Source organism: Triturus cristatus, chromosome 2_1, assembly GCF_964204655.1.
Source record: "Triturus cristatus chromosome 2_1, aTriCri1.1, whole genome shotgun sequence".
In the NCBI taxonomy this organism is placed as follows: domain Eukaryota; kingdom Metazoa; phylum Chordata; class Amphibia; order Caudata; family Salamandridae; genus Triturus; species Triturus cristatus.
Window position 1 is genome coordinate 497,404,997 of NC_140581.1, and position 14,187 is coordinate 497,419,183.

General features: G+C 43.7%; 1 protein-coding gene across 4 annotated transcripts in view; it reads right to left on the minus strand.

Moving 5' to 3' along the window:
- BDP1 (BDP1 general transcription factor IIIB subunit) overlaps positions 1–14,187 on the minus strand; it is a 1,439,438-nt gene that overhangs the window by 16,568 nt on the left and 1,408,683 nt on the right. For all 4 annotated transcript variants that reach the window (XM_085632357.1, XM_085632359.1, XM_085632358.1 and 1 more), the window contains one exon: positions 2,170–2,425. In XM_085632357.1, coding sequence (XP_085488483.1) covers positions 2,170–2,425 — 256 coding nt within the window. The remainder of the gene's footprint in view (positions 1–2,169; positions 2,426–14,187) is intronic.

Consider the following 14,187-nt stretch of genomic DNA (forward strand, 5'->3'; position numbering starts at 1 on the left):
AAAGCAATCTGATTGCTATATAGGCATTGATAGTTCAAACCTCTTCGCAGCCCTTTGCATCAAATTATGAAAACCTCAAATGTCATCAGGTGGTGGAGAATCCACTGGTTGTTCTGGTCACCGCTGATGGCGTGGGTGATCAGGTAGTTACCCCATTCCTTGGGTGTTGTTTCAATGCCCTGTAGTTCACCTTCCTCTCTTTCCATGTCAGAGGACATACCATTATCTGTTGAAGGAACTGCAAAGTCTTTATGTTCTCTTGGGTGTCAGAGGCGCTGGAAAATTATAGGGGGTTGTACCTGAAGGGACTGTGGAGGACGAATCGGTTGTGTTGGAGATGCAGTCTTTGTGGGTTCTGAAAACCTTCTATAGTAATACAGCAACATACTTTGTATGTTGTTTACCAAAGTAATTAGCATCTGAGCCATGCCATCTTGGAGCTGGTGAGGAGTATAATGTTGGTTTTGGTCTAAATATTGAATAGGCTTCTTGACATATTGTTGTGCTCCTAAAGAATAATAATCTTCAAAATATTCCTCATCTTCCTCTTCTTGATAATTGACATTTAACTCAAAAGGACTGTGGACTGCTCTGAATCTTCCTCATCCAATGAGTGTGTTGGTGGGAGTAGTGAGATTATACTTGGGAAGGAATGTTTGGGCTTCAGTAATGTCTCACAATGACAACATAATAAGGGCTTTAACTGTCAGCGGAGTTACAATTTCCATCATCGACAGTTTCTTCTTCGCCGGTGCTACTGTCTTCATTGTAGGTATCATCGACGACGATTTTTGAGGCAGTTTGCTATTAAGGCAGTTGCTTCCGTCAACAGCACTCAGGAGGGCTGCATAAAATGTAACACCAGACTTGGAGAAGGAGTGGTAGGCTCAGATCTGATCTTTTCTGAAGAGACTTTCTTCTTTTTATGTTTCTGAGAGCATTCACCTGTCTGTTGTCCCATGCTCTCCTAATGACCCATAATGTTTTTCTGTGCGATTCTGGAGACATTTGATCTTGTGATCTCTCCCTTTTATGTGGCCTCATTTGTGTCTTTGAGGAATCCTCACTATCCTCTATTAACATTTTTGGAGCTTTATTAGAAGCCTCCCATCCCTATCCTACAATGTTTTAGAAGAAAAGGTAGGTCAGATTTTACAGTCTTTTACCTTATGCGAAGGATGGAGACAGTATAAACATTCCTTGTGAGGCTCACTGAGTGGAGTCTTTCGCTCCACATCTTCCACAAGGTCTGAAAAGTCCTTTCTTGGCTGAATCTGACCAGTTAGATATTAGGCAGATGTTAGGCTGCAGTCGGATTTCTTGAAGAAAAACTCTTTATATATGAAAACTAGCAAGAAACTGAGCAGAGCTCAGGGAGACTTCCATCACACGACATGTGGGAGAAAATGTGAAGGAGTAAAGCCTCTGAAGGGAGTGTTTTAGAAGGTGCTGTTGCACGACTGGCTGGAGTTTGGTTCTTATTAAATGATGTGGATAAGTTAATAAAGTGAATATTTTTAGCCCTTCTAGACTTTGTGCTAAACTGTACTGTTTTCTATTTTTACCATGGGACTCCCACTTCAACGATGGGGAATGATTCAATAATGTGAAACTATGCAAGATCCAATACTGGAGAATAATACTGCCAGAGAAAGTGAAGTCCAAGTTGCTATTTTTGCAGCCTAATTCAGAAAACCTTACTGCATAATCTGGGCCTCCACTCTGCGCAAGCCTAGTAGCCCAAACAAAGTGAAGGCTCTGAAGAGGGGCTTGGGAGCTGTTACTATGATGATGAAATCCATACTTCACAGGGAACTGTGAAATATTTCACAGTTCATAGATGAATAGGAGTTTTTATATCACTTTGTTTTATATACACGTAGCATGCCTGTTCAGAAATATTCATAATGTTACATTACAAGTATGGCAGCTTTGTGCCCATATTGATGGACACTTGGATTAGCTGCTTGTGACTAGAACCAACTAGTCACTCCCCTCAAAACCCAGCTGCTCCTCCACACAGCGGTGTGATTTTAGGTGCAATGAATCCAAATTACATCACTGGTGACCTTGTAGACACATGTGACCACACCAACTGTGCTCTTGATATTCTGCCTTCTGCCATTAGTCCACATACATTTTTTACACAACAAAAAAAAGCTATCATACCACAGTAGAAGTACGGCTAACACTTCCATGTCCTCTGGTTTCATCTACACTGGAGGCTCCTTTTGTTGATACCACATTACATGCTGGTTTTTCATCAATAGTGCTTTTAAAAGTTGGAAGCCTTTTCAGATCATGTGACTGAGCTGGAACAGATGACTGTCCAAATCTGCTTTGCCTGTTCTTTATAATCATATCATTCTCAATGTCTGGTTTCTTGCAAAGTAATGGTAAAAATCCCAGAGGCTTTCGTGCAGGCCTGTTTAGGAAAAAAAAGAAAAAGCAATAATCAATGGTTGAATAATACAGGTGAGACACTAATATTACTATACATCTTTTCCTTTCACAAATGACTCAGGGCCAGATGTACGACTGTGTTTTGCAGTTGCAAACGGGAGATTGGCCGGTTTGCGACAGCAGAAAAAGGCTCCTGGCATGTACAAACGCTATTTTGCGAGTCACTGACTCATAAAATAGCGTTTGCGACTCTCGCGATTAGGAAGGGGCATCCCTTCCTAATAGCGAGTCTCAATGCAATGTACTATTGTTTTGCAGCCGCAAAACACTTGCAGTTTACCACCAACTTCAAGCTGGTGGTAAACCACTTGCAAACAGGAAGGGGTCCCAACGGGACCCCTTTTCCTTTGTGGGTCTGGGCGAAAATATTTTTTAAGAGCAGCCCACTGCCTGCCCTTAAGAAAGAAACTGAAAAGTTTCATTTTCCTTTTTAAAATGCATCCCGTTTTCCTTTGAGGAAAACAGGCTGCAAACTTCTTTATTTAAAAAGCAGTCACAAACATGGTGGTCTGCTGACCCCAGCAGGCCACCATCCCTGGGAGTGCTAACCATTCCCAATGGGAAGGCAAATTGTGCTTGCCTCATGAATATTAATGAGGCATTGGGAATCGCGAACAGTGTCTGAGACACTGTTGTACATTCCCTTTTGCGAGTTGCAAATTGCGAGTCGCTATTCAACGCAATTTGCGACTCGTAAAATGGAATGGTCGTACATCTGGCCCTCAATGTATTACATTATCTATGAAGGGATGTACTGTATCACCTATCACACTAGCCACTAAGTCCTTAACCCAACGTTGCTAGTGCATATGGAAAATGTTGTTGGTAGGGTGTAGTGATGCAGATTCACATGCTCTGAATACTCCTGCCATCCAGTGTTCAACTTTGACATTAGCAGGCTGTTTTACTTCGAAAAAAGGCTTTGGCATCACAGGATGGAGTGTGACTCCACCCCTAGTTGGCAATGTGCATGGGCACCAACTAAATAACTCTGTTAGATTATTTTTGCACAGCAGGGCAGTAGTATAGAGTGATGCATTTGTATTATGAAAGGAAGTTAGTTAATAAAGAAGAGATCTGCAAGTAGCGTCAAACGTTTTCGGGGAGGAGGGTGGGCACAAGTGGATCTACAGCACTACACGCTACGTACAGACACTTACAGGTTAAATAACATTTTCAGTTCGTAGAATGTGTTGCTGTAGATACACATGCTTTTAACAGAATGTAAAGCAAAACCAAAGGGGATGATGGACGGAGTGTTGAAGATTGCAGGCACTCACCCCCAGCCAACTGATCTGGGTTTAACCCATCATCATTCTTTAGCTCACTCCGCCACCCCAGTTCAGACATGGCCATATGCAAATCAGTCTGACCCTGTGGCTCATGAGTACGGTTCATCCCGAACTGCCAAGCCATGTCTTCCCTGGACCGGAAACAAGCATCCTGGGACCAGTTTCTGGCTAATCAGCCGTTATCAGCCAGGCGAGCTTGAATCGAGTGGCAAAGTGAGCAAGGGACCCACGTCTGGGCATACCCTGCCAACTTAGAGCGAACAAAGCAAAACCAAAGGGGATGATGGACGGAGTGTTGAACATTGCAAGCACACACCCCCAGTCAACTGATCTGGGTTTAATCCATCATCATTCTTTAGCTTACTCCGCCACCCCAGTTCAGACATGGCCATATGCAAATCAGTCTGACCCTGTGGCTCATGGGAACAGTCCAGCCCGAACTGCCAAGCCATGTCTTCTCTGGACCAGAAACAAGCATCCTGGGACCGGTTTCTGGCTAATCAGCTGTCATCAGCTAGGCTAGCTTGAATCCAGTGGCAAAGTGAGCAAGGGACCCACTTCTGAGACAGACTGTAAAGCAGTGCTCCTTACAAGTGGTGGCTAGCATGTGGATTATATAGATGTCTGAAACAAAGTCATTATGATTGTTCAGCCAACCATTGTCTGTTGGAGGGCAAAGATATCCACACAGTAGTGCTTGGTGAAGTGTGTGGGGTTGGCCAAGTGACTGCTTTCCAGATGTCAGGTAGTGGCATATAGAAAAGGTAAGGTCATGGTTGCCGCTTTCTTACATATAGAAACAAACCAGGGGGATAACTAAAAGGAGTCTTTTGGCTTTAAGATAGTCGAGTACATCCAAACTTGCTATCTACCTGCCAAAGAAATAGGCTAGCCTGGTTGGCTTTGTGGAATGGCTTGGTCCTATAGATGTAACAGGAGACATTACGTCTAGGGTGTAGCGGGCTCTCTCTGCTACTGAGTATTGTTGAGGAAAGAAGAGTTGGAGCTCTATAGTTTGGTTGAGGTGGAAAGGAGAAACCATTTTTGGGTAGGAACTTTGGGTTGGTTTGGAGTACTACCCAGTCTTTGTGGAACACAATGTAAGGTTCTTGTAGCGTTATGTAAAGTTGATTTGCGTAGCGCTCTATTCACCCAAGAGGGTATCCAGGAACTTGAGCAAGGTGTGTAAGTGTATGGTCCCAAAATACTTATATGAAGTCAGGTCTTCATCTACTTGTGGAATTCAAGAAGTGAGGAGGAGGAGGCTATGAGGTGTATTAGGAGGCTGTTCCATGTCTTGGGTGGGATGTAGGAGAATAAGTGACCTCCAGTTTTGCTTTTGTGGATGCGGGGTGAGAGCAAGTGAGAGTGAGGCCGAGCGTAGGTGTCTGGTGGGTTGGTGCAAGTGTATGCAGCTGTTCAAATGCTCTAGTACTGTGTTGTTTAGGGTTTTATAGGTGTGCATGAGAAGTTTGAATTGGCTGCGCTTATGAATGTAGAGTGACGCTTCCTGAGGTGCAGTGTGATGTGGGTGCGGCGTGGGAGGTCAAGTACGAGCCTTGCGGCTGCGTTCTGGATGGTCTAGAGTCTGTGTATGAGTTGTTTAGAGATTCCGGCGTAGAAAGTGTTGCCGTAGTCTAGCCTGCTGGTGACAAGTGCTTGTGTGATGGTCCATTTGGTGTTCTGAAGCAACCATTTGAAGATCTTTTGCAGCATAAATAGGGGGTGGAAGCAGGAGGTGCACATTGCGTTGACTTGAGCAGTCATGTTGAACTTGTCATCTAGGATGATCCCTAGATTTCATGCATGGTCTGAGTGTATAAGTGTTGGTCTTAGCCCCGACTGCCACCAGGAGAAATCTTATGGGGAGGTCTGGTTACCGAACACCATTACTTCTGTCTTGTCACAGCTGAGCTTCAGGCAGTTGATTTGCTTCCAGTCTGCTATCTGCTACTATGGTCATGCAGTTTGTGAAGTTGGTTAAGGTGGTGTTTGTGTTGTCCAACAGGAAGAGGACGAGTTGGGTGTCATCGGCGTAGATGATGGTGATATCATGTGATCGGATGATGTTGGTGAGCGTGAGGGCCTGAAACTCACTGATGCGTATCAGATGTTATAGCTACAAGAAAAGCTACTTTCCAGGAGAGGAAATGTAGAGAACAAGAGTGCATAGGTTCAAAGGGGGATGGGGAGTTCCTAAGAGTTGGGTAAATACCATACTCCGATTCCACTCAGGTGGGACTCTGGAAGGGATAATCGTTTTGAGACCCTTCAAGAAGGCCTTAACTACAGGAATGTGAAAAACGACTCATTTCCTGTTACCCATCTAAGTGTCTATGGCTGTTAAATGGATACATATAGAAGTGCATGTGAGACCTGATTTCTGCAGATGGGTAAGATAGCAGATAAGATCCTGGACAGTAGGTTTGGGGTGGTCTAGGTGTTTGGAGATGAAATAATGGACTAAGCTCTTCCATTTTGCTGTGTAGGAGGCTAATCCTGTGGGACCGATGTATGATGCCTATGCCCTCCTGTGGAAGGCGCTGGTGGACAAATTCTAGGACCATAGGTGCCAGATCACTAGATTGAGCTGTCTGGGATCTGAGTGTCTGATTTGATCATGGTCCGCATGAGAAGTTTGGGCCTGCTGAGAAGCTTCTTGTGGAGGCTCATTGACATCTCAAAGAGTGTTGAATACCAGGGCTGTCTGGCCCACATGGGGGCTACCAGGATCAGGGTTTGGGATGACTACCACATCTTCAGCACCACATGGAAGGAAACAGGAGAAAAGCATAGGCAAAGATACCTGACCAGTTCATCCACGAGCTCCCTATCAATATCAGACGCACTCCCACTCTGCACACCTTCAGCAAGAGCCTCAAGACGTGGCTCTTCAGCTGACCCAGAGCTGCAGGCACCTAGAGATCCTCACAGGTGAGTAGCACGCTTTACAATTCCCTGATTGATAGTGCATTGCCCATGGACGGTGGGTCTGAGTACCTGGACGCTAAGTTTAGGCATTCTGCATTTTTGCGAGTGGCGAAGAAATCTATGAGTGAAGTACCCCAGCGCTGGAAGTACTTGAGTAGGATTTGAGGGTGGATTTCCCACTTGTGGAAATGTTGATACGTCCTGGTGAACACGTCTGCCAATTCGTCACCCATCCACGGAAGGGTCTCTGTCAGAAAGTTTATGCAGTGACAGACTTCCCAATGCAAGGGCTGCTGCGTAAGTGTCAGTGGGAGAGAGTGAGTACCATCTTGTTTTGGGAGATCATATACGGGGGTCATGTTGTTTGTCTTGATGAGGACCACTTTCCGCAAATGAGTGGAACAAAAGCTTTGATAGCGAGTCGTATAGCAAGTAGCTCAAGATGGTGCACCACCCCTGATGATGAGGGGGCTAGATTCCCTGTATAGTCATATGGTTGAGGTACGACCCAGCCGGCGATGGAGGCGTCCATGATGAGGGTGACTTGTGCAATGGGATTTTGGAAAGGCCTGCCTTGCAACAGGTTGTTGCTGTTCCACCATTGCAGACAGTGATGGATGCCAGCCTTTACCAACACTAGTTCTTCCCATTGGCCCTCTGCTTGTGAACACTGAGCCGAAAGACATTAGTGCAGCAGACGCATGTAGACGCATGTAGAGCCAGGCGTGGGGTACTATGGCGATGCTGGAGCTCATCATGCCTTGCAGGCTCATGAGAGTTCTGATTGTGAGTTAACAATTGAGGTAAGAACTGCTGTAATACCAACAGTCTCTGCAGACAGAGACCACACGGAGTACAAAACCTAGAGAGGGCTGAATTTGGAGAAGTTGCAGATGAGATTTGGTGGCATTTAGGCTATGGAGCAGGGAGACGGTAGCATGAGTATGTGCTATGCATTGGTACTTGCCTGCACTCGATCAGCCAATTGTCCAGGTAGGGAAAAACATGAATGCCCCTCACTCCTTAAATGAGTGGCCACCATAGCTAGGCACTGAGTGAAGACCACTGGGGAAGTACTTTGGACTGGTAATGATGGCCACTGACCACGAAGCAGATTTAGTGAGTGGGCAGGATGGATGCTAATGTGAAAGCCGGTGTTCTTCAGGTCTAGAGCCATCATGTAATTGTCTTGTTGAAGTAAGCGGAAGACATCATGAAGGCTTGGCTTGTGGAAATGTTTAGAAAGGATGTAGCGAATGAGGGGCTTGAAGTCCTTGGGAATGAGGACGTAAAGACAGTAAACTCCATTACCCCAGTGGTAAGGAGGAACCAGCGCATCTCCATTGACACATCACCACTGCTGCGAGGATCGAGTACATTGCATCGCTGTCGTGCATTTCTAACGTATCTTTGTCTTTGCGCGGTTCGGTGCCGATGCATCAACTTCGTCCCAAGGATCAACGCCAACGCATTACCTACTTTAACCCTCGCATCCCATCCTTGACGAAACCAAACAAAGGTACTGTTTCAGCAGGCCAAGGCTGGTCACTGTATCCAACCCGCACTATATTGCAGTCGGTTTGAACTTTTGGATTTGACCCGGTCTAGCACGACGAGAGATGCCTGGCTGGCATTTTATGTTTTAAACACTATAAAGAATAAAAAACTCCGGTTCTACTTATTGGATTTTTGTTATTTTGTTAATTAAATTATGCTCTATATTTCTAAACAGGAGAGGTATCTTTTTGTGTAGTGTTTTCACTGTTTTACTGTTTGAAGCTTTGCACAAATACTTTACATTGCCTCTTAAGTTAAGCTGACTGCTCTGTGCAAGCTACCAGTGGGTGAGTACATGTTAATTTTGGGTGTGCATTTGACTTACCCTGACTAGGATTGTAGTTCCTACTTGGGTGCATACCTCTGCCAACTAGAAACCCAATTTCTAACACAGTATCTGTTTTTTGTGCCTGGGAGCATGAACATATTCTGATGCAGGTTCCTCCTCAAAGAAAGGCCTACTGTTGTGAGGCAGAGTCTCAATGGGTTTCAGCAGCGGTGGCTTAGCCAGAAGCTCAATCCACGGATGAATAAAGATTCCTTAGAGTCCAGCTCCTCCTGCAATCTTTCATGGATTTGCTGCTGCGAGTCACTGGAGCCCGTTGTCAGTGGGGTCTTTGACGTCAATGGCAGCCTCGGAGTCGAAGATGGTTTAGGCACCAACATCAAAGGAGTCTTTGGCTTCAAGTGGATTTGAAGAGGATACAGGAATTCTGGGCTAAAGACAGCGAAGGGTTGATGCACGTGCGTGGGAGGTTTGTCAGCTCTGAAGCCTTTGTTTAGTGTCGACTGGAGGACCTAGAGGCTGTAATGCTTCCAGCACAGGACTGGACTCTGACTCCCTCAGGGGCTGTGCTCTACCTCAGTGTGACATGTCAGAAACAAGGGTGACCCTACTCACATGGCACCAGGGTATGTATTACATATCAAAGAACAAAGGTCCCTGCGGGAAAAATAATTAGGTAATAACAATGGTATTTCTGATTTAAAAAAATGGTTATTATGCTCAATGGCAATACTTATGGGAGGAGATGTACGCTCACTAAAGAAAATATCAAAAATAGCTCAATGAGTGGAGAAACATTAATGCTAATACTAACAAATTAAAATAAAATAAAAGAAGTGTAGAGTGTCCCAAATTTCAAATTTCACTTGGGACACACTTCTTTTCTAAATTTGTATTTGAATTTGTTAGTGTAAACAATAATGTCTCTTCACTCATTGAGCTGTTATTGATTTTTCTGTGGTGTGCGTACATCTCCTCCCATAATTATTGCCATTGAGCATAATAACCATTTTTTAATCAGAAATACCATTGTTATTACCTAATTATCTTTCCCGCAGCTACCTCACTATGAGGCCTCTTTAAGAGGCTTAGAATGTGTGTCGCCACCAATCATAGTCACAACTCTGGCAGAGGTCTTTGTTTGAGGTCAGTTTGTTGTGGAAGTCAAAGCAACCTCTTCTTTCTAATGGTTTTAGCCACTGGAGAAGACTGCATGTTGAATGGGCAAAGGTTGGTGGGGTGGAATGCCCGAAGGGCCTATGTGTTCTCACCTTCCTCGAAGCCGAGCGGGATCTGTTCTCTGAAGATGTCGGCCAAGTAATCTGGGAACTGCTGGTGCCTCTTCTGTTGCGCCCAACTTCTCTCCAGTCAGAATCAGAGGGTCTATTTCAACCAAAGGCTGAGACAAGCTCCATACGCAGCATCACTGTGTTTGGGCGAGAGGCAGAGGTTACCACGGGTAGTTTGTCTCGTACTGAGGACAGTATTGGAAGGGCAGCCATTCCATTACCCTGTATGCATTCTCCACAAAAAAGTCGAAGACAAGAGGGCACGTGTCCCCAAAGTATGCCCAAGGCCCTGGTAGGTGTAAAGTGATGGACCGGCGTCGGATTCCAAAGGTTGTTGTTACGAAGAGCGCAGATCACAAAGATTTTCCTCAGTTGTGGGTGATGAGCTTTATTGTGTGGGCTCCAGAGAAAACATGCAGGATGTCAAATCTAAGAGACCCATCAATACATGCTCGAACTCAATGGCGGAAAACAAAATATCTAACATAGATTTGGTGCCCATATGCATAGCCAATTAGGAGTGAAGTCACAATCCATCCCATGACTCCAAAAACTTTCTGCGAAGTAAAACAACCTGCAAACATCCGAGTCCAACCGTAGATGGTAGGAGCATGCAGAGCATGTGTATCTACAGCAACTCGTGCTACAAACATATAGTTCTGTTTCATTTGACAGTCTATATATTTATTTATAATGCTTCTCAAATCTGGCCCTGCTGGGCATAGATACACAATGGCCTTTACTCATTTGAATGTCTGCCTTCTCCTTTTGACAAAGCCTGAAATTTGTGCTTTCATTTATGTGTGATAGTCATTTCCTATTTAGCCTTTGCTCTACTGCCTTCTCATGTTCGTCAAGATAGTGCTTTATGAGAAAAATTAAAAAAAACACAAATGTTTCCATGTCTACCCCTGCCCAAGAAAAGCAGATTTCCAAACAAGAAAAAAGAAACATCAGTATCTTGCATTATTATTCTGATTTGATTTCAAAACAATATAGCAATGTTTAAGAACAAGTACTCATTTTAGCACCTTTTTTAAAATGGGCTTCTTCTAAGTAGTTTAAGCTGCACATCACTTATCATAAAATGACAGGATTTCAGCAGAAATTCGTTACTTACCAGTAACCACAGTTCTCGAGGGTTGGTATCTTGCATGGTCAAAAGATAAAGATTTTCTAGTCAGTTGAAATAGCAAAGGAAGCAAATATAATGAAAAGAGCTCAGTGGAGACTACCTGCACATTGGAACATGTCAATCAATGTATCCATATGAATGCCCTGTTTTGATGCTATACCTTTTTGACATGAAAAAATAGAGGTTTGGGTCCCCTTGACAAATTAGTACTTGTAATACATATATAGTGGAATACATTTACTTATGTATTTACAAGGCTATTACATGGGAGAGACCCATTATAGTGTTGGTCCCGCTCATGGACTGAATAACCTGGGCAAGAACGAAGGGACATACTCCAATATGACGGTTGGAGATTTCTTGGAAGCCACACTTGCCACATTGCTTAATATTCGATGGACGTTATGAGATATTCTCGTCATAACGTAAACCAGGTTTCTACACAATTCGCTGTAACGTATATGTCTCCTTGCTCGATAAATTAGGATTGACATGTTATAGCATGCAGCACTAATACTATATTGTGCGTTGGGGTATAGTATACAATATGAATCTGAAGCGCGACTGCCACTTTGATATGTCGGTCTCGCTTGCGTTTCTGATCACGTGACGGGTACCACATGTCCGTGTCACGTAGGCGTGTAACACCACGTCCGTTTGGTATTTAAAATGACAAATATGTTGCGTCTTTTGGAACACAGACCGCGGGTATACTTGGCTGATTATAGGAGTCTGGTAAGTCTCCACGCAATGGAAGTTTGTTGGTGGAAGGGGGGATTTATTAGAAGATGTCAAGGCAGTATGGACATCGGGCCGTTTTGACGGATTCCGTGTGATGTCGTAATTTATATCCACTGGTCCCGGCGCAATCAATACATGTGGAAATATAACTATATGCTAAGATTGATGTCTTCGTAGTATGCAGATAAGCTTATTGTTTTGTCCGGTAACTTCCATTTTACTGTTTATCGGACTAGGAGAATGCAAAAGTTTGATACGGGAGGGGGGACCTATCAGGATATTCCAATGTGATATGTACATCGGGACGTTTTCGACGTACTCCGAGACACATCTGGATTTATATTAACTAATCATGGCTGAGTCAGGGACGCACTTGTGGGATTCATACTACATATTAGATTAATGAATTCGTAATATGCAGAATAAGCTCATTGTTTTAGCCAGTAATGCTCGTTTGACTGTTTGGTAATTTTTAAGTAACCATATATTCGAGGAGGCATCTCTGGGGACTTTTTGGATGCCAGGTTGATAAATTGGTATCATGTAGATTGCTCAATACCATATTTGATAACGCCCGTTTGCCTGGTTTATCATTTTGGGTGACCATTGATTTAGGTCATCCATGGTAGCGGACTAGCGGTGACATTATAGGGGGAGCGGTGCTGTTTATCTAACGCTGGTCCCATTGCGACTTTATCCATTATGAATAACACGCAAGTTTTTGTATGATTCAGGTAAAGGTGTTTCTTCTATATAGGTCTCAAGCTGGGGCAAGATAGGGTCCCTATATACCATCTGTGGACGGGATGAATTTAACCCCTTGATATGACGGTTGTCCTAGGATGGTACATCAACCAATATTCTAAAGTATTGCGAATACGACATACCATACTTTAAGGTGAGATCCATCATCGACATCAATACATTTGAGAGACAGAGTGCTTGAAATATATTGTGCCAGTGGTTTGGAATTTTACTAATAGGGGCAATGGGCATAGTTTAATTGGCTCTCTAATATATGCACACAGTCTAATCAGTCTTCTTTTGTGTTCTTTTTTTAAATGAATATGCCGCTCACTCAAATAAATTCAAGCTCTTAATATACATTCACGTGAGGTGGGAACAGGATGATGCATATATTTTTTAATATGTAAATAATATTTGTGCATTGGCCTGTGTACTAGGTATAAGGTTGTATATTGTTGGGGTTTATATGGGATGCACAATGGATTTAAATGTATGTATATGTGGGTTGTTTTGTGATATATTACATTGAGTTTGTCTTTTATGTGGTAATGTGCCAAAAAACTATACAATAGGTTGGGATCTCAATGAGACACAGAGATTTAAATGTGTTCATTTATATGTAAGTAGGTAATGTCATTTTACATGTTTTATATGTGGTGATTTATACTTTCCTTTATTTGATTGTTTCAGCTCTGATGAAGTTCCTATGTATCAAAGAACGAAACGCGTTGGCTGAATTTTCAAATTTGTCCAATACTAAGGATTAATAAATGAATAATTGAACTTCTTTCCTGGCGTACCTTCCCTTCGAAGAATTTCCTGTTTTCTGGTCTCCAGTGGCACTGAACGGTGGCAAGTTCAGGAAGTGAATGTACAGGACACTAAAATATATTGAATTGAGGTGCAACACCTATGGTCCGCCGCTGTTAGCGTTTGTGTGTATACAGTGGAAGATGTATTTGGCTGCACTTTTGGCCATCCTGAATAATCTGCCCCAAGTTAGAGTAAAATTAAATGGGGACTGCTGTCAAGATCGTGTGAACCATGTCCCACAGTGCATGCGAATACCGTCTGAGGGTGCCGAAGATCTGCAACCTCTTTCTGCTGCAGCATTGGTGAGGAACACAGAAACTCACAGTTCTTTGGGAACAGTTGTGGGATTGGTTCCTTGATAGGAGATCAGGCCGAGACCAAGAGGCACCTTAATATCCCTGCAACTTAGTGTTTCATCCGGAACTTTGACTTAGGGTTTCCAATGTGAGAAGGATCTTTCACAGGAACCAGCTCGACTTCAACCGGGAGCGGGTCTTAAGCGCCTTTTTTTTCGGTGTTTGGATACACAGCGCATGACTTTATGATCCTAGATCTCCATGAGGTCCATTCAGGCACTGTCACTGCAGGCCTTGTAGTCGTGCAAGGAATCAAGGCACCAGAGGCACACTTTGTTGGAGTCTGTCATAGACAAATGTTTGTGACAGTCCATACAAGGCTTAAACCCTGTGGTTCTGGGTGGGGACATGTCATTACCACATGATGCCATCTGCTAACGCAAAAGAGCAATGCTGAGAAAAATCTCTGGATCCAGTTTGGCATCTGGGGTCTTCAGAAGGTGAAGAAGTTACCTATCTTCACTAAACCCTTATGTGGTAGAGACTCTATCTAGCCGCAGATCTTTTTACCATAGAATTATCCCAAGGCGTCAGACTAGATTGGGAAATATTTTGTGAGCAATACGCCTGAGCGCCG